The sequence below is a fragment of the Cnephaeus nilssonii genome, assembly GCF_951640355.1.
Source record: "Cnephaeus nilssonii genome assembly, chromosome: 3".
Lineage (NCBI taxonomy): Eukaryota > Metazoa > Chordata > Mammalia > Chiroptera > Vespertilionidae > Cnephaeus > Cnephaeus nilssonii.
In genome coordinates this window covers 184,889-212,747 of record NC_137074.1, presented here as the reverse complement: position 1 = coordinate 212,747, position 27,859 = coordinate 184,889, and the positions used below count along the sequence as shown (strand labels likewise).

Sequence of the window (27,859 nt, the reverse complement as noted above, 5' to 3'; positions counted from 1 at the left end):
TGAAACGATTCCAGTTCACTTTCTGGTATGCCACGTTACCAGAACTGAACAGGCTCACCTTGGGGGACATTCCCGCGGAGAACAAGGTCAGACAGGCGACTGTTTGCCGTTCTCGCCTTGGCGTAGGCAGTGTAATGCCCGGACCTCATGGTACCGCTGTGCTCCACGACTCCATACAGAGAGTACAGCACCCTGCTGCTTTCTTCAGCAACATTCTGTAGAACCGAACAGGACTCAAATGTTAGTTCTTGTTCCATTTACACAGGAAATGTGGGCAAGAGGGTGTACCCTACACAGAGGTCATCCATGAGGTTGAACTTGACTTTCTCTGCCCACTGAGCCAAGCCCACTCTTCCTACAAAGTAGCCGCGGCCCTTTCCCAGAGGCCACCCCATGGCATCGCTTCCTGCCCGAGTTCCTTCAGGAGAGTTGGGATCAAATAATCCCAAAGGCCTCAACCACTCTCACCCTTGGTCCTGCTAAAAACTGCCTGTCACATTTCAACATCCAACCCCCACCCCTGGCTTCAATGCGGGGCTGGCTCTGCCTCTGGAGCCTCAGTCCCTGTCCAGAGCAGAGGTGGCTCCTCAGACCTGCCCGTTACAGGCTGGATGAACGTGGACAAGTGTCTCCAGCTGGGGCCACCGTCAACCCCTCGACCAGCACCTGCCCTCCAGTGGTGCTGTGTGTACACCCTGCTCTACTCAGTACCCCTATTCACTTAATGCTGCTTCACCCCAAATCCAGCTACCCTCCTTGGGGACTGTTCAGACCCTCAATACTGTCCCTGCTGTTCTAGTTTAGCCTCATCGCTGGGAGCTGTTCAAGATTCTGACTGAAAGTCTGATCTCTGTGCACAGCTCTTCCAGCCTCGCTTAACCCGGACTCTAACCTAACAGGACCCTCCAGTCCCATTTTCTCCTGCCTTCTTTGGTCTCATTCCCAAATAAAACCTGTCTTCAAGACTCAAAGTGTAACAGAACAGCAGCATTGGGACGACCTGAGAGCTTAGAAATGCAGACACTCAGACCCCGTGTGGCCTAGTGATTCCCTGGTGGTTCCAAAGCCCATTAGCGTTGGAGAACTGAGACCATGAGCACCACAACCTTCCACACGCACCAGCATGGCCACCACACCCAGTTCATCACAAACCCACCCACACAGCTGCTGTTGCTAGGAAACCATTGTACATGTGGGCAGTAAATTCATGAATTCCCCCCTCATCAGGTCCTCAGTGTGACTGCACAACCCTGTCACTTGTCCTTGGATGTCCTTCACAGAAACTGGCCTCGCCTCCCACGGCAGGAAAAGGCACAGCCTCACCTACACTGCACAGGGCCTGTTCTCCCTGCAACGCCATGTCCTCATCCCTCAGGGTCTTCCCCATATCAAGGACCTTTACCTTTTGTATCTTCAACTTCTACATTTTCCTCTTGACCTCCAAACCTACCTAAGTCTCCCAGACTTAAAAAAAAGAAAAAAAAATGTTCAAGGATCTGCCATTTTTCCTTTTCAACTAAGCCTCTTCATGGACCTGCCTGCTTTATCCCCAGTATCTCCTGTCTCAATCCTTGGAAGTTACCAGCACGTGAAAAATTGGCCATGATCTTGCTACTCTTTAGTCCGTACTACTTTCCAGTCTTGTTCTCTGATACTCTGATGTCAAGGACATGTGGCTCTTTCCTTGAAACCTGAACAAAGGGCACTGGCATTTTAGGCAAAAGCTGGATTCCTAATGCCCTGTATTCAAAACTACAGCAAAAGTGGCAGTGGCCTACAAACACACTAATTGCAATTCACTATCTGCCAGCTCTGAAACCCACTGCAGGCACAGTTTAGATGGGGAAGAGGAATTCCTGTCATTTCAAGTTTCGTGGATAAAGACGAGGTACTTAGACTGGCGTATTCAAACTGGACACAGACCTTCTACCTGGAGATCATCGACAGCCAAGGCTCTGCGTTCACCTCCCAGCTTGAAGCTCCACCTAGCACTGATGGCCAAGTCCTTCCCAAACAAGAACCCTTTATCAACTTTCTCCACTCGCCCTTCGTGGGTTTCCCACATCAATGGATGGCATTCCCTCTGCCCACACACCCAGTCATTCAGCCAGGCCCGGGGATCTACGCTCCGCCCCTTTCTGGGTCACCCTCAGCATTTACGGAAAGGCCTCTGTCTTGTCTTGCAGGCCAATGGACCCCAAATCTGGTTAATTTTTCTCCTGTGCTAGTTTAAGCCCAGCATCCACAGACAGAACTCAACAGCCTTCCAACTAGTTCCCCTGCCTCTAGTTGTTTCCTCCTCAAAGCCCAGCCTCCAGGCTTCAGCCAGAACCCACTTAATTCACAGATCTTCAGTGGCCCGCTTCTGTGGCTCCACACTGCTCGCCTAATAAAGCCAGGTTCCTAGCTCAGCTCCCCACACTCCCCAGACCTCGCCCTGTGAGCTCCAGAACTGCTTACACCCCCATGCCACCTCACATGGCCACTCCACTCGCCGCACCAGTCCCATGCCAGTGCTGGCTGACACGTCCACTCAACAGAACCTCCCTGGAACCACCCTGCTCCGTGTGCACCAATCTTACCACTGAGCCTCATTGAAAGACTGACTGCCCGTTAATGTCTGCTCACCGTTAGTTTTGTGCCCTCAGTTCCCCAGACAACGTCTGCCACAACAATGGGAGTTCAAAAAATGTTGAACTGTAATAAAACTGACGTTCAAAACAATTCATCACAGACCTTGAAAGTCTGAAGGCACAGTAGCCAAAGGTCCATTCGCTCCGAAATGCTCAACTTCACACGTGGTGAGCTGCTGCTCCATTTGTGGAAGTAAGATGATTTCCCTTAAAGGATTTTCACAAAAAGAACACTTTACCTACCTTACATTTAGCAGTACAAAAAGGAGCCAAATCTAAGATCTCCGGAAATTTTATGTGCTTGTTAATTTTACGTAGGTTAAAACCAGCCTGAAAAAGAGGAACGGGTTTAGGTTCTTGTCCTGCACAGCTGTGCATGCTAGGACACTGCAGCCCCGCCGCCCGCCTTCAGTCTCTCACTGACTCAGAGCTGATCGGTGTGGCTACGTGCACCCCACCCACACGCAGGAGAGCTGCTCCTGTGAGGAAACGTTTCTGCTTCGGCAACGAGGAGAGCCACGTTAGACCTGAGATTCTGATGCTGAAAACCGAGCAGAATGCTCTTCTGAGAGGCACTCGGCCTCCACCGGGGCCAGCTCTAAGGAGAGCACGTAACTAAGGTTGGAGCAATCCTCTCTAATAAAATGGTAATATGCAAATTAACCATCACTCCGCTACATAAGCCACGCCCACCAGTCAAGCCACGCCCACCAGTCAAGCCACGCCCACCATCCAATCAGGGCAAGTATGCAAATTAACCCCAATCCAAGATGGCTACAGCCACAGAGAGCAAGGTTTCCCAGGTAACAGAGGAAGCCAAGCTTTCCATAGCTGTTGCAGGCCTAAGCCTCCACTCAAGCTACAAAGTTTCAATTATAGAAGGTAAACAAATTCAAACAAATGGCGGCAGAATGGAGCTTGAGAGAGCAGGCCAGGGTTGCCGGCGGCAACAGGGGAAGCAAAGCTTTCCGCACACCCTGGCCGGGCCCACCCGCTTAAGGCTACAAAGTTTCAATTGTAGAAGGAAAATAAATTCCAGATACCAGGGCCTCCCCTTGGGTTGCCAGGGGGTGTGGCCGGCCTGCAAACCACCACAGGCCCCTCGCTCAGGCCACCCCACACCCCAAGGGAACCCCCACCCTTATCTGTGACACCCTTCAGGGCAAACCAGCTGGCCCCCACCCGTGCACCAGGCCTCTATCCTATCTAATAAAAGAATAATATACAGATTGATCATCACTGCAACACACAATATAGCTGCCCCCATGTGGACACAAGATGGCCACTACAAGATGGCCAGCAGGAGAGGGCAGTTGGGAGGCACCCGGCCTGCAAGGGAGGGTAGTTGTGAGGGACCAGGCCTGCAAGGGAGGGCAGTTGAGAGGGACCAGGCTTGCAAGGGAGGGCAGTTGGAGGTGATCAACCCTGCAGGAGAGGGCAGTTAGGGGTGACCAGGCTGGCAGAGGAAGGAAGTTGGGGGCAAACAGGCTGGCAGGGGAGCAGTTAAGCATCAACCAGGCTGGCAGCAGAGTGGTTAGGGGGTGATCAGGCTGGCAGGCAGAAGCAGTTAGGGGCAATCAGGAAGGCAGGCAGGCAAGCAGTTGGGAGCCAGCAGTCCTGGATTGTGAGAGGGATGTCCGACTGCCTGTCCGGGCAGTCGGACATCCCTCCAGGAGTCCCAGATTGGAGAGGGTACAGGCTGGGCTGAGGGACAACCTCCTGCCGTGCACGAATTTCGTGCACCGGGCTTCTAGTGCTAACATCATTAAGAAGAGCAATGTGAACTCTAGTAAACAGGAAGAACTGTGCCTAAACCCTCCTCCTCCTCGACTTGCACCTTAATCAAAACTTTTGTGTTACAAACACATATATATTTACTTTCATATTTCTTTGACATTAGAATTAAGAAGTAACAAAACCAAATAAAAAGTATTATGTTTAGACATAAAGCAGGTGTTACATGTTTAAAATTCATTTCAGGTAACAAATGGGTACCTGCTGAAATCGCTTCAAATGAAGGGTGAGAACAGGAGGAGCGAGAGAAATTAACATCTGCTTTTTGGCATTGGTGTAAACATGTTTCTTTTCACCTAAAAAAGGAAAAAAATACACAGCAGTGTGAACATTTTAGAACTCCAAGGCATTCAGTCTGTGATGAAAAAGCCAGAATTGTACACTTTCTGGAAAGGACCAGGTAAATATTTTAGGCTTTATGGACTAAGGACCTACCTATTCAAGGATTTTATATATCAGATAAAAACTTCCACAATTTTTTACTGATGGAATTCAAAATGTAATAAAGTACGATAGAGTCTACTGAAGAAAATAATAATTACTTTTGGGGAGAGAACATTTAATTAACTGGGGTTCAAAGTTAGTGTCTTCTACCATGAAATAACTTTCAAATATTTATGTATGAAAAGCATTTCCCCAGAGACCATACAAAAACAGGCGCAGGCCACATTGGACCTGTGGACTAGTTTGTCAACACCTGCTCTAAACAGAATGGTGGAATCAACACAGTTTATTCTGTGCTGACATGTAAATACATGAAAAACTAGACTTGAAAATTAGTTTCAACGATTCTATCTAGCAAGCGTCCTTAAGCATTCACAGTCCCTGTCCCACTCCCCCAAGCCCCTCCTCGTCCCTCTGAGGGAGACTAAGAAAGCCTTGCTCCCAGGACCTCGTGCTGGGCATGTCCCTTTAGTACCTGAGGAATATTAAAGTGTGGCTTCCTAGGAGCAAGGAGGTGAGGGCCATCCCAATACTGGTGGGAAACTGAGGAAGCAAGGCAGCCGCCACGACCCGTCAGGGTCCTGCTGTGACCATGCCCGGGGGACGGTGTACCCACGGCACGTGTCCAAGGGCACACTGTCGGGAAGCCCTACAATCCGGTTGGGGTTATCCGACCTCCCATTCGAATGTTTAGACGGAGGGGAGCTTTCTGGTCCACCCAAGTCGGACACCATTACCGCAGCAGTGCCTCCCGACGGCAGAACACCCCTCCCCCCCCCGAGTGCTTTCTGCGAGGGGCCAGTACCTTTCAGGTGTGCCTTTGGGGCCCCACACTGTCTCCGGGTGCACACGTCACACAGCAGCTTGTTGGCGTCTCGGAGCTTCTCGTTCTGGGTGAACTGGTACAAGCAGTGCTGGATGGAGCACTCGTCAGCACTGAACGCGTCCCTGTTCGCAAGGGTACAGAAAGCAGTTTCTGGGTCTTGGCCCACACACTCGTACAGCGTGGTCCCGGGAGCAGGGCTGCCGTTCAGAATCTCCAGATGGATGTCGTCAGGGTGAAGAGCAGCATCCAAGTGCAGGTTCCGGAAACCCCTAGAAATGTCCACTTCCCCACCACCCCCCACATCCAGGCAGGCACCGTTCAAACTCCCGGGACAGTCAGTGGGAGAAGACGACAAAACCTCCAGGTCGTTATCCACGCTGACACTTTTCACTTCTGCGTCCTCTGTGAATTTTTGATTGTCGGTTACATTTTCTATCATTTTCTCTTGGCCATTCAAGTCGTTCGGATTAACACAATATTCTTCACTTACAACTTCCTCTTGGGAGATACGGTCGGACTTGACATCCGCTTCTCCCTGAACGGACCTTTCAGCCTCACACTCATTGTCTTCAGGATGGTCCAAGGCACAGACATCATCATTCAAATGGAGAACTTTTCCTTGAATTTTTTGTTGCCTTCGCTGGTTCTATGTAAAAAGCATAAAACATTTTTTAAAATTGAGAGAAGGAGCGTACATGTACCACATCAGGTTCTCTTGCTTATTCATCAAAAATAAAGTTGATAACAAAGAATTTATTCCCAAAACTGATCCTAAGAGTTCCTTTACTATCAGTGATCAAATAAGTTTTGAAGAAAATGTCTTTGATTGAAAGTAGGAGTAAACTATCAATCAGCAAACAACCGTCACACTAGGGCCGTGGTCGGCAAACTGCGGCTCGCGAGCCACATGAGACTCTTTGGCCCCTTGAGTGTGGCTCTTCCACAAAATACCACGGCCTGGGCGAGTCTGTTTTGAAGAAGTGGCGTTAGAAGAAGTTTAAGTTTAAAATTTAAATCAGAATCTCCAGATGTATGTCGTTGTACTGTTGATATTTGGCTCTGTTGACTAATGAGTTTGCTGACCACTGCACTAGGGCAAATAAAAATGTGCAGGATGTTGTTCTAAGAGGAGCGCTCTGGACAGAGGAGTAAACTGTTATACCCTGTAGTGACTTTACACAAAGCATGTCAAACTCACGGCCTAGCCAATGTAACGATATGTAAGAAACGTTTTAATAAAAATTTTGTAACTTAATTTTTACAATGTCCTATTATACATAATTATTAATAACGAACTACAACATTCGATAATGACTGATGACTATAATCGTGTTGCATTCATTTCCCTTACACACAGACACACCATTTCTCTCCACCAATACTAGCAGCGAATATTTTAGCAGCTGATGGCCACATCATTGGTCTTAGACTGACTTGTTTGGTGTGTGCAACAGGAAATATTTCGCTTTTGGAGAACAAGAAAAATAGGTTTATTTGCGTTACATTTATTGTGCAGTTATTCAGTGTCTGGTAAGTTAATGTTCAATTAAAATATTAATTTTTATTAAAATGTTCTATTATTTCATGGTAACGATGACTCATTTATTTCAGCCCTTTGTATTCAGCATGTCTCTAGCGAAATAAACCTACATTTCTATGACAACTGAAGCTTTTGTTATTTTGCAGCCACATAAACTTAAACCTTGTTTGGCCCGTGTGAGCCTTTGAGTTTGACATGCTTGCTTTACACACAACGCAGGCTGGTTTCCCTGAGGAGACAGGGATACCGTGGACAGAGACAGAGGGAAACATTCAGGAAACAAATGTTCCCAAGTCAGGGAAGAAGCAAGGAAGCCTTGTGTACAGGGGACTGTCCATTTGCAGCCTATTTCCATGCTGAGGGACAAAGGCATTTCATCAAGAGTCCTGCCTGAAGACGGGTCACCATCTGGCTGTAACTAAGAGGACAGGCCGTGAGGCTAACGTGAACAGAGGAGCGGAAGGGAGCACAGGACACAAATGGTCTCCCAGGTGCTTCAGTAAAAACAGTCCCACCTGAAAGAAGGATGCGACACACATGATATACTGCAGAACTGTACCCCTGAGACCTATATAATTTCATTAACCAATGTCACCTCAATAAGTTCAATTAGAAAAAATAAAAATGGGGAAAGAACATAAGTGAATACTTTAAATGAAACACAAATGACTCTTTAACATAAAAATGTGCTGAACTTCACTTATATTAAAACTAGGGGCCCAGTGCATGAATTCATGTACCTTGAAAGGAACTGTGGGCCGCGAGGCTGCGGTGGGCACAGGGGCAGGTCTCCGTCCATCCTCTGTGCCCCTGTCCGGCCCCTCCCGCTGCAGCCCCCCAGTCCCCTGTCTGCCAGCAGCTCCACTCCCACCACTGCCACTCCCACGTGCTGACAGTGCCGTCCCCGCTCGCACCTGCTGACTGTGCAGAGTGATTGGGGCCAGCTCCAGCAGTGGGTGTGAGTAGAGCTGTCGCTGGTAGTGGGTGCAAGAGGCGGCTGCCGGCCCCGATTGCCCCTCAGGAGCAGGGGGAGGTAGAAAAGCCCTGAGGGGCAATCAGGGCCAGCAGTGACTCCAGTGCCAGCAGTGGGTGTGAGTGGGGCCGGCGCCAGCAGCAGGTGCAAGTGCCGGGTGGGACCATGGTGCATGGGAGCAAAGAATTTTCACCAGAGGCTCGCCCCAATGACAGCGATCGGTGCCCCGCCTTGGTCTGGTGCCCCTGCTCACCTGCTCCACCATCCCGCCGCAGCCAATGCCCACCATGTTCCGCGTGCGCCCCCTGGTGGTCAGCGCACATCATAGAGACCGGTTCTGCTGTTTGGTCTATTTGCATATTAGGGTTTTATATATATAGATAAGTGGAAAATAGCCCTGGCTGGTTTGGCTCAGAGGATAGAGCTTCGGCCTGCAGCCTGAAGGGTCCCAGGTTTGACTCCGGTCAAGGGCACATGCCCAGGTTTTGGGCTTGATCCCCAGTTGGGGGTGGGTGGGGGAAGGAGGCAGTCGATCAGTGATTCTCATCATTGATGTTTCAATCTCTCTCCCTCTCCCTCTCTAAAATCAATAAAGTTATATATATATATATATATATATATATATATATATATATAATTTTTTTTTTAAAGTGGAAAATAAGCTGCACTAAGTTACTATATGCCACCATCAGACGGGCAGAAATCTAGACGTCTGAGAACACAGTGCCGTGAGGACAAGGAGAAAAAGCAAGTCTCAGATGTTGCTGGTGGGAATATAATTGGTACAGCCTGCCTGGCTGGTGTGGCTCAGGCTGAGCATCGACCTATGAACCAGGAGGTCAGCGTTTAATTCCCAGTCAGGGCACATGCCCGGGTTGCGGGTCGATCCCCAGTGTGGGGCATGCAGGAGGCAGCCAATCAATAATTCTCTCTCATCATTGATGTTTCTCTCTCTCTCCCTCTCCCTTCCTCTTTCTTAAATCAATAAAAATATTTAAAAAACAAATGTTTGAGTCCTAAAATGGAAAGATCAAGAATCTAATAAAGTAGAAACAAACAAAAAACAAAGTCCATAACCGTGTGCATAATTTCTAAAAGGAGATAAAAACATACTTGTATTTGATCATATTTTCCAAAAGAAACTCCAGAGAACACATGAGCTTATGAAGTGGTTATGAGTATCATAAAAGGACAGGGTCAAGAGGACTTGTACACATGAATGTACTTTTAAAGTTTGGATGTCAATGAATAAATAACTCAAAAATGTTAAAAATGAACTAAAACTTTTTTTAAGTTGTCCCTTTTGGTGGCATATACTGGAAGAAATTTCCAGCAGAGAACACTCAGGAACTACTCGGACTCCCGAGTGAAAGAGCTGCTATAAGACGAGGCCTATCCACCACGTCACTCTCACACGTAGTCGTTCAAAACGGGACACTAGAGAAGTGTGGCCTTCTCCCTAATGACTCACCTTGGCTTGCTTTTTGGCTTGCTTCTTTGCTTTTTTCTGCAAGTGCTTGCTTATTCCTGACGGAATATCATTTCTCTCTTTCATGTAAGTGTCATTATCTTTTTCTTCCTCGCTGTCTTTATCTTCATTCTCCATTGTCTTTTTCAGATTTTTATCATTTATACTTTTCTTACCACTCTTAAAATATGGAAAAAATGGGCCAAAAATAAAATTTTTCATTTGGTGAAGAGACTTAATGCTACATAAATATTTTTCTACTCCTATTTTACAGTAATTGATTTCCCACAATGTTTGAAAATATACCCGGGACAAAATTGTTCATCTCAAATACTAAACAGCACTCTTCATATCCTGACAAAACAAGCAAACCCACAGTAAGAAAAGTAAGTGCACATGGAAGGGCAACAGCAGGCACGCAGCATACGGCGTTCGACACAGGCCGCAGCCCGATGGAGCCTGTCCACTCCCAAGTGCACTTCCTATCCCGTCATCTCCTCATCCCAATGTAGGTGTTTCTTTTTATTCATTTTTCTCTTTGCGTGGAAATGACAGTTTTGGGGAAAGAAAATAAATTTGTAAGACTTTAATCACTAACAGTGATTAAAAGGAACCCTGATTCATATTTAGTTGAATAATGATTTATCCAAAATTCATAACATGTTTTCTTTTTTCCTACTACTAGAAACCAAATTCATATGGCTTAAAACTGAGATAGTCTCTATTAAACACCTGAGGACTTAGGACTGTAAGGGGTTTGTGGTTAGTCTTAAATAATGAAAATAAATAGTAACTTTTAATATGAAGAAAATACATCTTTACATATAAACTAATCAATTTAACTATAAAGAATTCCAACCACAGTCTCCTCTTTTTTTGTAAAAAAAGTATCCCATTCTTCATTCAACTATTTAAGAAAAATTCTCCACAGGCTAGTGATGTACACACGGAGAAGGTGACAAGGCTCCCCCATAAAATCTACACAAGAAAACGATCTACTTAAATAAGATGAACTCAGCAGTCTTACCTGATCATCTAAAACTGGTAGAGACAAGTCAAGGAAAGACTCATGAACCAAGGAGACCTTAACCAACCAAAAAAGAAAACGTAAAAGGAAGGAAAAGGTTCACTGTAAACATCATATAGTGGGATGGGTGGCGGGGCCTAATCTTTGAAAAACACAGCACTGAGAACTGTGGGTTCGGAAAGCAGGACACATGAATAACTCTTCGATATCAAGAGGCCCGGAGCCAGCAGCGAACGGCGCCTGGCGGCCCCGAGGACAGCTGTGGTGCAGCCTCTTTGAAAGCACAGCTGGCAGGCGGGGTCTTGGCAGTGAGTCCGCAGCACGACCGCCACTCACCGTTCTGCACTCGTCACACATGATTGTGCTCGTGAGCTCCCCACCGAAGATGCGGTCCACAAAACTCGGCACTGATTTTCTCTTCTCATAATCTGCACGGGGGAAATGTGTCATTACACTTACAAAACCAACTGAAGCAGCTACAACTTCTTAACCTCTCTAGCCCTAAAATTTTACTTTTTAATTTCCTATCTCAGACTTGTCTTTCTCTAGTCACAAAATTACCATGATTTTATTTATGCTATAATCAGCAGCACATACTGCACTTTTGAGCACAACAAATTTCACACTGTCACATCTCGGGAGAAAGAAAAAGTTCTCATCCAAGACCTAGTTAGTGAAAAACAACTGTGCAGGGCAGGGGGACGTTCTGTTTATCTGTCTCCACAGAGAAGCGAGCAGACAAGCGAGCTGGACGACACTCGCTCCCTTCCACACTCGGCAGCAGGCTGGGCGACAATGCGCGTGACCTGCTTTGTGGCGGCTCACTGAGCTCCACTTACAACCAGAGCAAAACAAACAAAGAACCTTCAGGAAAATGTTTCAGACAAAATCCTCCTTTTATCTTCCTATGCTCCAGCAATAATCTTGATAAGTTTAGTGTAAGGGGACATAATCTTACTACCTGGCCACCCCTTTTTCTAAATAGATGAAATGTACATACTTTGTTCAAAGAGCAGATGTCAATTTGTACAGACACACACGTTGTGACGGAAAGTGACAGCAGGAGAGTCCTTCTGTCACCAGCCAGGCCCTTAGGGGCACCGCAGAGGCAAAGAGTTGCTATCTGTTGATTCTAAATTATGGTTTGCAATACAGTAGCCACTGGTCCTGTGAGCATTTAAATCAAATTAATTCAAATTAAGTGAAAATGAAGATGTGGCTCCTCAGTTGCACCAACCCCATTTCCAGGGCTCAGCACCCAGCGGGGGCAACTGTGGCGACAGGAGGCAGAGAAGAGTCCCGACCTCACAGAGCCCCAAGACAGGCCGATGCCAGGCCGCTAACTGCCACACCACAGTCAGAGCGAGGCTGGCTCCACGGTAATAATCCAGCTCCTGCCAACTCACACAGACAAGTGTACTTCACTGATCACTGCTAACTAGAAGTTTAATCTTTTAAAAATCAAATTGTGATGTCATCTTAGCTCTATCTTTGTAAATGTCACTATAACATTGCATAAAAAGAATACGTCAGAAGTTTAATTTTTGTAAAATATCCATCTTTGAAGTACTGAATAATTTTTAAAGGTCAATGGTGATAAAGAGAAAGTATGTTAATAACTGGATGCAAAGTACATGTGCAGGCATCTGCACCTAAGGGACAGAGGAACTCAACTACAGTGGTTTAGTTCAAAAAGTCAAACATTACCTTTAACTTTATTTTTTAGTTCTTCATCCAATTTTTCAGTAGAATTACCAAATGCTTTAAGAATTCCTTTACTCACTCTCTAAAAGTAATAAAATGAATATATGCATACTATTAAATTTAAAATTTTATAATTATTTTCCTTAGAAAATATGTGATCAAGTCAAGAAAGTGATCAAGAATTAGCTCTCCAAACTTACTGAATAAAAATTAATATTTCTAAAATCACATTTTCAAAATTAATTCAAGGAGCTAAAAAGAATTATACTTATAAAACCACTAACCCATGGAAAAGGCACTGTCTTATCATTTCAAAATCTTAACCTACTCAAACCAAAGCTTTCCGAACAGGCCCATCTCCTTTGCAGAGACCACTGAGCTTCGTCCTAGAGGCAGGACGGTTTGAGGAGAGCCACAGAGACAGACTCCAGCCGGAAAGCCCGCCCATCACTAGGGGCCTTGAGGCTTCCTACAGTCCAGCTCCAGAATCTAGGAGCGAGGGGATGGTAGAATGGCTGTGAAGACTAAGCTATTCATATAAAATACTAAGCACAGTGCTTGACATAAAATAAGAGCAAAATAAATATTAGTTGATATCACTACATTATTACTAATTATATTCACATCCCCAAGTACATTACTTTCCATCCTGGCAAGTAACAAAAACTTTAAAATGAGACAAATGTCCCGACTCAAAGTGAGTTAATATATAGTAAATCTTCACGTCGTCAGTAGATTCTGTGACTTTAAGCAAAAGGACATATAACAAAACCAATGTTACCACCTGCTAATTGACATAAAGAGTTAAGCCCTAAGGCTCATCAACGTGATAGCAACACAACATGGACAACACGACGTTACTCATTACTCGAGGCCGCTGTGCTTCCGAGACTCGGAAGGCTGTGCAGAGTCCCACTCAGAATCAGAGTGAGGCGCTGCGTGGGAACGAGCTCGTGGGTGCAGCCCAGACCACAGAACCCCGAAGGACACAATGCTGGAACGTCACGCAACACAGAGCATCGTGAGGAGGGGCATCATCTCTAATGCTCGTCATCACTCTAATGACAGCCAGACTGAAAAGGCTGGTGCATAAAGAGTCTTCCCAATCTAATGGCCTCAGTAACTACTTTCACTGCTTTAATGCCCCTTAAGATACCAAACGACAGGAGAGTTAGTGAGAGGAGGTTATAAAACATGCTGACTTGGTGTTCTTCTGCTCTCATCCCATCCAGTAAGTACCGGAGCAGCTCCTGGCTGTCCTGCTGCTGATAGCCTTTGAAGCGCACTGCTCTACAGAAGAAAGGAAAACAGAGAAAGAGAAAAGTGATGATGAGTCCACTACAATGGGAAACGCTTTTCACAAAGTCTTAGGATCACATCCCAAGTCTTTTTTTTTTTAATATATTTTATTGATTTTTTTTTTTTTTTTTACAGACAGGAAGGGAGAGGGATAGAGAGTTAGAAACATCGATGAGAGAGAAACATCGATCAGCTGCCTCCTGCACACACCCCCTACTGGGGATGTGCCCACAACCAAGGTACATGCCCTTGACTGGAATCGAACCTGGGACCCTTCAGTCCACAGGCCGACGCTCTATCCACTGAGCCACACCAGTCAGGGCACATCCCAAGTCTTGATGTGCTCTGGTTTCTTAAAATTTCTGTGTAGTCCAATACCACCCGTGGCAGATGTCACTGTCACATAAAGCACATGTTCTTTAATCCAAATGCAATAGCCGATACTCTCATGTGTGCACTGGGTTGGCTCTCGTGCTACAAGTTTTCATAGAATTTCTCAGCATCTGACTTAGGCACTGAAGGCACCCTCCGCGCAGATACTCACTTCTTACAGACCTGGGAGAAGAGCTCCTTAGGCGTCACGACTCCCTTTGAGGTCTCCTGCATCTCACTGAGAAACTGGCTCATGGCCAAAGTAAGAGGGCCTGGAGGCTCAAGGTGAATTTCCAAGGGCTCCTGAAGACGGGAACAAAAAATACTCTCATCATTCCAATTTAGGAATCATTTATTTTAGTGAAATGTAACTAGTTAACCTATACTGCCAATGTGCCTGATTGAGCTGTCTATTCAAAAGTTCAAAATACACATCAACAGATGTAGAAAGGTTCTTTCTGTCACAGACTATTTTATGAAGAATTCAGTTCTACTGGTTTAGTTTTAGATGATCAGGGACTTAGAATACTTAAGAAGCAAAAGACTTAATGCAAAAGCTAAGGTGGAATTCCTGTGGCTACACTTTTGTATGCCCGGGGCCTCACAAACATCCCCAACATTCCCAAGAAGGAAGCCACACACAAGTCTCAGCAGGACGCAGCAAAGAAGCAGCAAAGAAATAGCGAGGGTAGGGGGGGCTCCTTATACTTTGTTAGTCTGAAAGTCATTAACTTGGTAGCCTAAAACACAACAAACAAAAATGATGAAAATGAGCATCAATGCTTTAAAGTAACTTAAAATATGGATATTCACAGAGGAAAATTCATGATTATAAAGAAAATTTTAAAGTACATACTGTTAGTGCCAAGTCAGGTGGTTCAATTTTTACAATGGTTCCAGACATTTTTACTTCTTTCAGCAGTTCTCTAAGTACTGGTGTTTGTGACAAATTCTGCAATGTAGGATGGAAAAGGAAAGTTATCTCAAGACAAATTAACCCATTCGATCCAAATACAAAGTCACTCCCAACATTGCAATCTTGACTCTCTATCCAGGAAACAAGCAATGGATGCTTTTCTCCCCACTCCCCATGCTCATCAGCACTTCCATTCCAGGTATAAGCAGCCCCTGGGAAGGCATTCTCCACTACCCGCCTCCACCACGGTTCTCTCAGCCCATGCACCCACTGTTCTGTCCAGGGTTAGCCCGTGCCCCCGCCCCCCTACCAAGGGCAAGTCCTGAGGGCAGGGGTCATGTTTGTTTTGAACCCTTCAGCAGTGTTTTATTGACATGCAAAGTAAGCACTTCCTTGAGTTTTCTTTGAAAACATGGGAATAAATTACTTAAGGCGAAAAAACTCAATACTGGAAGTAACAAACAGGGAGATACTAGATTTTTACAAGAGGAAAATTAACGCTGGCACCTGCATAACTGCATTGAAGAAACACGTGTTCCCCAAATTACTGAGTCCTTTCACAGATATCTGAGAAGTGAAATTCATGGAAGTTTCTTTAGCCATGTTTTCCTTTTTCTCTCTCTCTTGTTCATTTTTACTCTCCTTTTCTAATTTTTTATTTTCAAGTTCAATGTTACCATTATCTTTTGCTGCTTTAGGAAAAAAAAGAAAGAATGATTTAGCAAAATGTGTAATATAGCCATATCAAATGCAAAGTTACACTGAGGACGGAGTACTAGAGTTTGTGAATTTTACCCACTATTATTACTTGCCACCTGCTTGATTTTAAATGTTTTCTAATAAATATAAGTAAACTACCATCGAGAGAGAAAAACCAGTAAATAAAAAATACTCAAAACTGAAGTGAGCATTAGTCTGGCAAATAAAACCAAACAGATATGCTTTTTAGCAAAAACTCCTTTGTTAATGCACAAAGTTTTCTACAAAAGAGCATATCTTACCTTGTGCAGCTGGAATACAGAGCAATCAAGTAAAGAATGTAGACATGAAATAAACTTTGTAATGAATTAAAAAACGCACCCTGAAGTTAGGAACAAACAAATGTGGCTCTGCCAAAGATACTTCTGTGATTGTAAAAACCTGCACAAACTTAAAGCTAAGGATGCATAGCACCCAATTAATTTAATTATGTGTGAAAAATACCTGAAAAGTATCTGGCCTTGTGAAGGACTTACAAGTACTTTACTTTTATATCATCCAAAGAAGAGTAACTTCAGTCTAAAGCAGGTCGACTTTGTCCTAGCTGGTTTGGCTCAGTGGACAGAGCGTTAGCCTGTGGGCTGAAGGGTCTCAGGTTCGATTCCAGTCAAGGGCAGCATGCCTGGGTTTTGGGCTCAATCCCCAGAAGGGGGATCAATGATTCTCTCTCATCACTGATGTTTCTATCTCTCTATCCCTCTCCCTTCCTCTCTGAAATCAATAAATATATATATATATATGTAATTTAAGTCTTAAAATAAAATAAAGCAGGTCGGCCTTAAGCCCCTGTGCAGGGAGGACGTGAATGCTCATCAATGAGACCAGACTCCTCATCAATGGGGACTAGGTTATTTCTGATTCCCTTCTAATTCCAACACTTTAGAATTATCTATATTTTCAGTTTTACATCCTTAAACCAAAAATAGTCTCATAGTTTAAAGTCAATCATAATTAATATTACTCAACTATATGCAATACTGGGTAGTCCAGTAAATTATTCAAATATCAAAAGCTATGAAAGTCAACATTACAGTATCTATTAAGGAACAAATGATTTTTTTTACCTGATTCTGGAGCTGTAATACGGGCTTGTTTCCTAACATAATCAACCACCTGACCCAATCGGTTTGAACTACAATACTGGACCTCATCATCACATAGGTAACACCTGTGTCCCAAAGACCACAGAGAAAAAAGTGACAAACTAACAACCAAAAAGGGCACAAATTATGATTCCTGGAATCCAAAGTGTATAACCATCAAATTATTTTATTAGAGAAAATAAAAATAAAACTTGTATGTTTTCTTAAAGAAGACTGTCCATATTAACTCTGGTTTACTATTAATAACATTAGCCCAAATTATGGCTACATATAAATACTGTGAAAAATACCCCAAACAAACATACTAGTAGTACTCGAAATGGCTACTTATAACATTAAAGTCAAAAGTTTTCTCTATGCATAGTTCAAAGAACAAGCCTACATCATCAAAATTAACAAATTTTATAATCTATCTATAATAATAAAAGCATGATGTGCAAATCAACTGAACAGCCGAACAGCGGAACGACCGAACAGTGGAATGACCGTCCAGATGACCTTCCGGACAAAGCCAGGGCAGCGAGGGCTGAGGCAGCCGAGGCAACGGAGGCCTACTCTTGCACGAATTTCATGCATCAGGCCTCTAGTTGTCAGATAATGTTCCATGAACATTGCTGTGTAAGTGGTTTTTAAAGATGTGAAAATTGTCATGTAAATTCACTGCCAAAGTTTTATTATACCCTGTTAGTCTGGAATTTGTTCTTGGTGTCCCAATTGTTAAGCTAAAAGCAACCAACCATACGCTTTACAGTATCACAAGCAAGAGAAAAGGATGAGGGCTCCTAGTCTCCTACACGCTACCAGTTTTATGCTAGTGCAGTGGTCGGCAAACTCATTAGTCAACAGAGCCAAATATCAACAGTACAACGATTGAAATTTCTTTTGAGAGCCAAATTTTTTAAACTTAAACTTCTTCTAACGCCATTTCTTCAAAACAGACTCGCCCAGGCCGTGGTATTTTGTGGAAGAGCCACACTCAAGGGGCCAAAGAGCCGCATGTGGCTCGCGAGCCGCAGTTTGCCGACCACGGTGCTAGTGCAATACTAAGCAGACGCTTCTCATAACATCAGTCTCCAGCCTTCTGCAAGTGGTGAGTTTAAACAAACACACAAATGTTAACTTTCTTGCTCCTTTAACATTTCAAATACCTCCCTTCTCCAATGATTTCCAGCCAGGAAGCTGAAACTCACCATACACTCCAGTTGTCCAAGCTGAGCACCAGACAGTGGGGCTCGGACCTTGGCGTCAGGTAGTGCTTCAGAGCGTGCTGCTCCTGGGAGTTCCTGCCGCAGCCCTAGGGAACCAGCATCGCCAGTGTCAAGGCCACAGAAGTTCACCCAAAGAGGAGGGAATTCATACTCTATAGTGAACAAGAAGTGGCTCGAGAAATTCTGCCTTGCTCACAATTTTGAAAACACAATGTTAGACTCTAAAGAGTCTCGATGTTGTGAAAACGTAGGCGTGGAGAAAACCACGCAGTAAGAGTGCTCCTTCCCTGTAGCCTGCCCTTCCAGTCCCCAACGCCGTGCCAATGCAGTCGTTCACTGGGTCTAGTTTGGACTCTGTATCGGCTTCCTAAATAGTATTTTCCTAACTTCAACCTCTTTGTTCACATACATATTTTTTCAGTTTAATGTTCATAAAACAAAGCTCTGTTTATATGCTTAATTCAAAAATTATAAATTGCTCTTAAACTCCTAGTCAACACACCTGACACCCTCTGACCGAACCAGCTCTCCAGGCTTAGGTCCATCCTCCTCCTGTCCACGTACGTCTACCAGCTGACACACTCGGCATCTTCCCAACCAACAGCATCTTGTTCTCGTGATTCCCTTCACGGAATCCTTTACCGCCACTGCCTCTGCTCAAATCCCACCCAGTCTTCCGGATCCCGCCCCAAGGCCACCTCCCTCAGAATTATTATGCTTGTACTCCCAGAGGAAAACATTACGTTCTTCCAGTGAATACTCTCCTACCAAATATGGTGTAAATTCCTGGTGGCATTCCTTACTTTCTACCTTATATTAAAATTGCTAATGTTTATGTCCATCCTCCCCTGAACTGTAAATCCTGAAGGCACAAAAAATGAGTTAGTCTTTCTATTATCAAAATTATCTAGAAAAAGGAAAGTCAACAGCATTAATTGAACAAGTAAATGAGATTTTTTTTATAGTTCCAAACTCAAACTAACTTTTTCTTTTGCTTCTTTATTGTTTTTTCCTCTCACTGACCCCCTCCACCCCACATCCTCCAGGCCTACCACACTGTCCTCTATGCCCATGGGCTATGCACATATGCAAGTAAATGAGAGGTTTTTACCCACAAGATCTAAAGTCTTATTCGTAAAAGAACATGCATTTCCTGCCTGCAGCTGGTTGGGTCCCTGCTAAGAAATGCCCCTGGGCCGTGCGTCTGCCTGCACCAGGGGCACTACAGTGATGGGTCCTGTTTCCAGGGCAGCTAAAATACACTTTGGAGGGGACTATCTGTCCGTGGCTTCTAATCCTGTAACTGTGATATAAAGCACTACTGACAGTTCATCCCACTCAACATTTAATTCTAAAATGAATTAAATTTGACATTAATTTTGAGACTTAGTATCACCACTGCAAATCAACTGAAACATAAGAATGAAAGAGTTGTCTTAAGACAGCAGCTGAGAATCACAGTGCAAAAGATCACTACAGTGGGACAAAAGTAATAGTTAATATTGACTAGGAATTTAAAGGGTAGCAAAATAAATAAAATGTAGAGTAAATTTAAAGTCGCAAAATATATTCCTGCTCACCAGGTGCATTTAAGAGGTTCAAAGAAAAACTTTCAAGTACAAATAAGTAAATGTGTTCTTTGCTAACCATCTTTACACACTGTCTGACACGATGAGGCGGCACCATTCACCTCTCAGAAAGGCTGACACTGAGAACGCTGCCCGACCGCAGAGGAAGTGTGCCCCTCGCACTGCGGCAGGAACACGAAGTGACACGGCTGCACTGGGGACAGGTAAGTACCACATGGCCCAGCCACTGGCTCCCGAGCACACTTCCCAGAGAAATTAATTCTTAAATCCACATAAATACTGGTACACGGCATTCACAGCAGCTTTACTCATAACTGCCAAAAATGGGACCAGCCAGACATCCTGCAAAAGGTGAGCAGTTAAGCAAGCAGCAATACAATTAAAACACCCACCACCACTCAGCAGTAAGAGAACAAACAGACTTACGATACACAACCTGGATGAATCTTTGGTGATTATGTAAGTGAACAACCAATCCCAAAATGTTGTATACTATATGGTCCCATTTACATAACATTTTTTATTTTTATTTTTTAATGTTTTTATTGATTTTTTACTGAGAGAGGAAGGGACAGGGAGAGATAGAAACATCGATGAGAGAGAAACATCACTGATCAGCTGCCTCCTGCACGCCCCCAACGGGCGGTCGAGCCCACAACCCAGGCCTGTGCCCCGACCGGGAATCCAACCAGTGAGCTCCTGGTTCATGGGTTGAAGCTCAACCACTGAGCCACGCCAGCCAGGCTGTTAGCATTTTTTTAAAAATACTGACAACAGAGTAACTTTTATTTTATTTACTTATTATTATTTTGTTGTTGTTGTTAATCCTTACCCGAGGATATTTTTCCATTGGTTTTTGGGGAGAGTGGGAGAGAGAGTGTAAGACAGAAACATCGATGTGAAAGAAACACATCGATTGGTTGCCTCCTGCACGAGCCCTGACCGCGGCCGGGCCAAGGAGGAGCCTACAACCAAAGTACATGCCCTTGACCAAAATCGAACTCAGGACCCTTTGGTCCACAGGCCGACGCTCTAGCCACTGAGCCAAACCGGCCAGGCTGTATAGCAATTCTTTAAAAGACAAAATTTTAGAAATGGAGAACAGACTAGTAGTTGCCTGAGGCTGAGGGGAGGGACAGGAGGAGTGAAGGGTGTGGTTATAAAAGGGCAAAGAAGAGATCCAGGTGATATTGGAGTCATTCAGCGATTTTTTTAAAACATTTAAAAATATATATATATTTCGATTGATTTCAAAGAGGAAGAGAGGGAGAGAGAGAAACATCAAGGATGAGAATCATTGATCGGCTGCCTTCTGCACGCCCCCTACTTGGGATCAAACCCGAAACCTGGGCATGTGCCCTGTGACCTCCTGGTTCATAGGTTATCGCTCAACCATCCTGGTTCATAGGTTATCACTCAGCAACACCGGCCAGGCCCATTCAGCATCTTAACTGTTGTGCTTGATATAGAGGTCTCTCTCACACACTCTCTCACACACTCTCTCTCTCCAAAAAAAGAACTCAGAAGATCTGATTAAGATGATGGATCATATCAATGTTAACTTACAGACAGTCCTTGGGTTATGTCGGACTCGACGTACGTCGTTTACGTTGCCATCTCCAATTTATTTATATAAAAAAAAAATTTCCGTCATTTCGACATATGCACATACATATGTGCTTTATGTTTTTTATTATTTATTTACCACAAGTAAAGATCAGGAATTGTTATCTTTCTTTTAAATTTTTTTTACTGTTTCACTTCATTACTGCTGTGTATGTGCTCCATGTGAGTGACGTAGGTGCTTATGTAGGTGGGTTCTGACTTACAGCGAAAATCGCGTTACGTCACGCCGTAGGAACACATCTCCGACATAACCTGAGGACCTACTGTACTGGTTATAATACTGTATTAGTTTTGCTAAAATGTTACCACTGGAGAAACTGGGCAAAGTGTGCAGAGATATCTCTATTATTTCTCACACTGCATTTGAGTCTGTAATCATCTCAGTAAAGTTTCAATTGAAAAACAAAGGTGTCTGCCTCATCTTCAGGCTTTATGGCAGAACTGGCTCGCAGCCCTGTTCCCAAACCAATACAGGTGACTTAGGAGACCCTGACCTCTAGTGCGTGTATACCTGGGAGCTGTTCTGCCACCCAGATACCCCCACCCACAAGACCAAGGCACTCCCTTCTCCCAGCTGCCTGCTGACAGCTCACAGCTCGGTCTGTCCATCCTCAGGAATTATCCTGAGAAAGGAAGCTGGCTTGGCTAAGGGTGGTCCCCCACCCCACCTGTCCCAACACCAAGGGCAGCCCACATCCAAGGACTGGTTTATGCACAGGTACCAAGACCACGGCTCATTCTGAGACTAGCTGAGGCCCTGAAGGTCTGCCTCTTTGCTCTCCCTCAGCCTAATCCTGCCTCCCTCACAGTTTTCCTGGTGAAGATACACTGCAAACACATCCCAGGAAACCACCTAAATCTCACAAACCTCAGTCCAGGCACCTGCTCCCTAGGGAACATGGCCTATGCGAGCTGGCATCCTGTACTTAGGTAACACCTTCTAAAACAAGCTCAGTTTGTAAAATCCCACAATGATCAACATCTAAGCATACCTGATGGCCGCATTTAAGACACAGCCAAACTGAAGGGTTTTCTTCTGCTTCTTCTTCAGATTTATCTTTCACTTTATTGTCTGTCTTACAATCTTGGCAAATATTCCATTCCACATTCACTAAAGCCTTTTTCAGAAGACCTTGTTCCAATCCTTTTCTAATGTGTCTGCACACAGGTTCTAGTAAAACAAATAACACGACTGATGAGATAAAATACAACTTTCTTCAGAGAATCCCAAAGCTTACCTTTCATTTGAACTTCAAATATGAATTTATCCTAGGTACAAATTGTTAGATAATCTGAAAAGTAACATTTTGTTTGGTATCTGAATATTAGTTGATTATGTGAGAAATCTGGAATTTTGCTATTTTTTGTAGTCCTACATACATTCACTTCGATGCATTTAACTATTTCCTTTAACTGAGGCCTTTTATCATATTTATTATCCTCTTTATTTTAAACGTTTGCAGAGAGGTGCTTGCTCAGTCAGCAGGCCCCGTGCTGAGGCAGGTGCAGGGAACCGAAAGAACCAAGCTCAGCTCTCTCACTGAGGAGCTCACACCCTGGCAGGAGAGGCAGGAGAACAAATGCATGTACAGGAATCCCAAAGTACGTTACAGTAGCACAAGGCAGGAGACGGCAGCCACTGAAAGTTTCACAACTGTAGACAGCAGACGAGAACTATGAACTCATGGTCTTTTTTATCAATGGACTAATCATGCCATTAAAATGTTGAAAACTGTTAAACGACATATAGGATGTGTCATTTATAATAAAAGGCTAATATGCAAATAGACCGAATGGCAGAACAACTGGAACAATCGAACAACTGGTCACTATGACGTGCGCTGACCACCAGGGGGCATGCACGGAACATGGCAGGCGTCGGTTGCGGTGGGATGGTGGAGGTGACCAGGGGCGCCAGACCAAGATGGGGCACTGGTCGCTGTCACTGGGGCTCTGGTGGCTACTGAAAATTCTTTGCTCCAGCACCACGGTCCTGCCCAGCGCTCGCCTCTGCTGCAGACGCTGGCCCCGCTCGCACCCACTGCCAGCGCCCAGCGCTGGCCCCAATCACTCCTCGCCGTCAACGGGTGCTAGCAGGGCTGGCGCCATCAGCGTGTGGGAGCAGCGGCGGCGGCAGGAGGGGGGCTGCCAGCAGACGGGACTGGGGGGGAGGGTGCCACGGCAGGAGGGGCCGGGCGGGGGCGCAGAGGATGGGCCAGGACCTGCTCCTATGCCTACCGCAGCCTCACAGCCCACAGTTCCTTTCAAAGTGCACGAATTTGTGCACTGTGCCCCTAGTGTATTAGATAAAAACATTAAGTTGAAATGCAAATTACAGCCCTAGCTGGTGTGGCTCAGTGAATAGAGTGTCAACTGTGGACTGAAGGGTCCCAGGTTGGATTCCTGGTCAGGGCATATGCCCGGGTTGCGGGCTCGATCCCCAATCTGAAATCAATTTCTCTCTGAAATCAATTAAAAAAAAAAAAAGAAATGCAAATTACAGAACAATAATGTACACTTTGATCCCTTTTTAAAAATTTTTTAAAATATATTTTTTATTGATTTCAGAGAGGAAGTGAGAGGGAAAGAGAAAGAAACATCAATGATGAGAGAGAATAATTGATCAGCTGCCTCCTGTTCACCCCCTACTAGGGATCAAGCCCACAACCTGGGCATGTGCCCTTGACCTGAATCGAACCTGGGACCCTTCAGTCTGCAGGCCGACGCTCTATCCACTGAGGGCGATCCCATTTTTACACATTAAAAAATGGCCATTTACAGACATAAACATCACTTTAAAGGTTCAATTGGTGAAATATACCTAAAGATTCAGAAGTATCATCAACTGGAACAATTTTTCCCTTTATCCGTTTTTTTCCCATGTTGGCACTTCATGGATTACTTCCTGACACAAAATAACAATCTAGAAAACAAGATAAAGTTAACTTGATTTAAAAAAAGGTCATTTATACTTTTTCTGAGACAGTAATAGAACTCAGCCATAGGTAACATTTTACATGTTTATCACACACTATCTATGATAATGAAAAGGTAATATGCTAATTAGACCAGACATCTTCTGGACGTCCTTCCTGACGAAGCTGGGGCAGGACAGGGGAAGCCAGCCAGGGTCCGATGCCTGTGGGCAGCTGGAGGGAAGTCCCGGGTGCTAGAGGGAGGCTGGTGCCAGCAGCTGGGGGGAAGGAAGGCCTACTCTTGCATGAATTTCGTACATCAGGCCTCTAGTCATTTATAAAGACCATCCACATATATCATGTAGTTTTCAATAAAAACTCTGAAGTAGAGAAAATAAACAGTACTACACTAGTTTCCTAGCTTATGAAACGGATTCTTAGTCAGGTTAAGAGGTCTTCAAAAGCCCTGGCTGGTTTGGCTCAGTGGATGGAGCGACGGCCTGAGGACTGAAGGGTCCCAGGTTCAATTCCGGTCAAGGGCACATGACTGGGTTGTGGGCCCGATCCCCATTAGGGGGCGTGCAGGAGACAGATTCTCTCTCATCACTGATGTTCGTCTCTCTCTCCCTCTCCTTTCCTCTCTGAAATTAATAAAAATACATTATTTTTAAAAAGAGGTTTTCTTTTTTCTTTTTTAATATATTTTATTGATTTTTTTACAGAGAGGAAGGGAGAGGGATAGAGAGTTAGAAACATCGATGAGAGAGAAACATCAATCAGCTGCCTCCTGCACACTCCCCACTGGGGATGTGCCTGCAACCAAGGTACATGCCCTTGATCGGAATCCAACCTGGGACCCTTCAGTCCACAGGCCGACGCTCTATCCACTGAGCCAAACCGGTTAGGGCAAAAAAGAGGTTTTCAATAAATGTGAAGGTTAGGAGAGAACCCAGGTCTTCTTACACAGACCTGAAGTCTCAGCACATGGCACCATTTGGATTCAACTTCTCACTAAGCACACGTGGAATGCGTGGCACGCAGACAATGTCCTTCCCTTCTAAGTTGCCTTTCTTTCTTTTTTTAAAATATATTTTTATTGATTTCAGAGACGAAGGGAGAGGGAGAGAGAGATGGAAACATCAATGATGAGAATCACTGACTAGCTGCCTCCTGCATGTCCCACAGTGGAATGGAGCCTGTACCCTGACAGGGAACTGAACTGTGACTTCCTGGTCCATAGGCTGATGCTCAACCACTGAGCCATGCTGGCCAGGCTAAGTTTCCTTTCTTAGCTCTGAGGTCTATGCAAATTAAATCAATAATTTCTCTAAGAAAAATTAAAAATAATTCTGAAAACAAACTATTAAAGTGAGTTAGAAAGTTTGCAAAATAATTACCAGGCCAAAAAGAAAACAATGATAGATTGTTCTGCGTTTTCCACACCAGGATTTCCTGTATGAATACTACCCTATATGGGTATTATACAATAATTTATTATAATTGCATTGTCAAATATTTATATTATAAAGTCAGTTTGGAATACTATGACACATCAGGTCTGCACCTCCTTAGGCAACAATGCAAAATTAGTAAATATGAAAAGTACTGAAAGTACATACAGGTTTACATAATTTTAAATAATAGTAATGATTTTGAAAAGTTGTACTTAACATACATTACAATAGCTTAGTGTCAAAATCACTGAATATCTGACCTGGCATGCTTACTAAAATTCTGATTACATTAGTGTAAAGTTAGACTTGGAACACATGTTTTGAAAACACTTCCCAATTAATTCTGCTACTTAGCTGTCACCATGTCTTGTCTTAGGGTCTTATAAGTATTCCTCTTTTAGCTCTTAATGGGTTAGTGTAATTAAAGGTAATTCAAAAGGCCTGTATGAAAATTTAGTACCACATCAAGTAATTGTTAACCTTTACAAAGATAATCTAAAATGTAACAAGTTTACAAAGTAAATAAACAAAAGAATACAAAATATATAGGTGTATATAATACAAGGTATATTTTATGTATGTTTTCTTGCCCTAAAGATAACATTTAACATAACTTATCTAGAATTGTAGAGTTTAGGGGGGTAAATACCACTCAAGTTCTTGCCTCCAGTCAAACTCCCTCTAACCTGTGCTGCATTCTGGCACCAGAAACATCTTCCCATGATGCCATTTCCATCACATCACTCCTGACTGAAAGCATTTAACAGGCTCCAGTCCACATTCCCCAGCCTACACTCAGGGTCCTTCACAAGTTGTCCCCATTGCTCTGCAATCCTGACCCTCATTAACTTCTCAAAAAAAAAACACCAGTGAAGTTTAATCACATGCCCTTTCATGATCACCATCTCATTGGCGTTTCACAACAACTCTGTACACGGAGCATCTCACCAAAGGAGGAAACTCAACAAGATGATGAAGGACCACAGGGCGTCAGAGATGGAACCAAGGGCAGACCGTTCTCTCCCACCCAGTCAATCCTTGGTGCCCTCCACTCCAAACACCCGACTCTGACCCCGAGCTGGGGCATCTTCAACCTGGACATGTGCAATTTCTCCACCTGGGATCTAAAGGTCCGGGAAAAGGAGCGGTTTTAGGCATTGCCTCTGAATTACCTAAAACAGTGTTAGTAGGTCCTCAAGAAACACTTAGTGCATGGAAATACCTGACGGACTAAGGATGATCACATGGTGCAGAGGTACGTACAAGAGAACGAAGCAACCACGTGGAGAATGGTGGCGTCTGCCGCGTGAAGGCAGCGCTGTCAGAACTGCTTTGAGGGAAACTTGAAGGATGAGCTGTGACTGGACAGTGGTGGTGACTTCAGTGCTGCGGAAACAGCCCCAGTAAAGTTTTGACGACCGTACAGGGCATCTAGTGAGTCATGGGAAGAGAGTACCGTGGGCACCGTCAGCTGTAAAACATCAAGAAATCTACTAAGCCCGGCCGGTGTGGCTCAGTGGTTGAGCGCCAACCTATGAACCCGGAGGTCAGGGTTCAATTCCCGGTGAAGGCACAGGCCCAGGTTGCGGGCTGGATCGCCAGTGTAGGGTGTGCAGGAGGCAGCCGATCCATGATTCCCTCTCATCATGGATGCTTCTCTCTCTCCCACTTCCTTCTTCTCTGGAATCAATAAAAATATATTTCTTAAAAAAGCATGGAAGCGTCTGGACTGCTGTCAGCAGGTCTGGAACGTGGCGCCGAGTTTGGGGTCCGACCCTGGAGCACAGGGTCGCCGAGGTGACGGCCCGCTTCCCCCGCGCCCCAGCCCTCTCCCCGCAACGGCCGCCATCCTCGGGAACCGCGGGCCCCCGGGGCGAGGGGGGCGCCAGCACCCACAACTCATTGGGCAGCTCCTGGAAGTGACAGGACGAGGCCAGCGAGGCCGCGGCGCCAGGCGAGGCCGGGACCCGCGCTCCGAGCGAGGCCGCGGCGCAGAGAGCGAGGCCGGCAGGAGACTCGCGTCCCGGGCGCCGGAGGCCGCGCGGCCAGGCCACGACTCACCCGCGGCGACGGCGCCCATCCCTGCACTCCTCGCGGGCCCCGCGCGGCCGGCTCCGTCCTCCTCCCCGTGGCGAATAAGAGGCGACGGAGCGGAAGCCGGAGCGGCCCGACCTCAGCCACTTCCGGTGCGCGGCTCTGCGGTGCGCAT

At 45.0% G+C, this 27,859-nt stretch overlaps 1 protein-coding gene across 6 annotated transcripts in view; it reads right to left on the bottom strand.

The window, feature by feature from the left end:
* The window catches only part of USP16 (ubiquitin specific peptidase 16), a 28,646-nt gene extending 808 nt beyond the window's left edge, over nucleotides 1-27,838 (bottom strand). Inside the window, exons 1-18 of one of the 6 annotated variants that reach the window (XM_079766970.1) lie at nucleotides 27,712-27,838; nucleotides 26,873-27,121; nucleotides 24,103-24,204; nucleotides 22,274-22,452; nucleotides 18,049-18,152; nucleotides 16,820-16,923; nucleotides 15,504-15,688; nucleotides 14,937-15,032; nucleotides 14,253-14,383; nucleotides 13,612-13,699; nucleotides 12,413-12,491; nucleotides 11,042-11,133; nucleotides 10,706-10,762; nucleotides 9,682-9,858; nucleotides 5,677-6,343; nucleotides 4,629-4,723; nucleotides 2,877-2,963; nucleotides 59-215 (exon numbers count right to left, since the gene is read on the bottom strand). In XM_079766970.1, the coding sequence (XP_079623096.1) occupies nucleotides 59-215; nucleotides 2,877-2,963; nucleotides 4,629-4,723; nucleotides 5,677-6,343; nucleotides 9,682-9,858; nucleotides 10,706-10,762; nucleotides 11,042-11,133; nucleotides 12,413-12,491; nucleotides 13,612-13,699; nucleotides 14,253-14,383; nucleotides 14,937-15,032; nucleotides 15,504-15,688; nucleotides 16,820-16,923; nucleotides 18,049-18,152; nucleotides 22,274-22,452; nucleotides 24,103-24,163 (2,359 nt within the window). In that variant the 5' untranslated portion in view covers nucleotides 24,164-24,204; nucleotides 26,873-27,121; nucleotides 27,712-27,838. The remainder of the gene's footprint in view (nucleotides 1-58; nucleotides 216-2,876; nucleotides 2,964-4,628; nucleotides 4,724-5,676; nucleotides 6,344-9,681; nucleotides 9,859-10,705; nucleotides 10,763-11,041; nucleotides 11,134-12,412; nucleotides 12,492-13,611; nucleotides 13,700-14,252; nucleotides 14,384-14,936; nucleotides 15,033-15,503; nucleotides 15,689-16,819; nucleotides 16,924-18,048; nucleotides 18,153-22,273; nucleotides 22,453-24,102; nucleotides 24,205-26,872; nucleotides 27,122-27,711) is intronic. The other 5 variants (XM_079766969.1, XM_079766971.1, XM_079766972.1 and 2 more) reach the window with 5 other exon arrangements.
* Nucleotides 27,839-27,859: the final 21 nt, after the last annotated feature.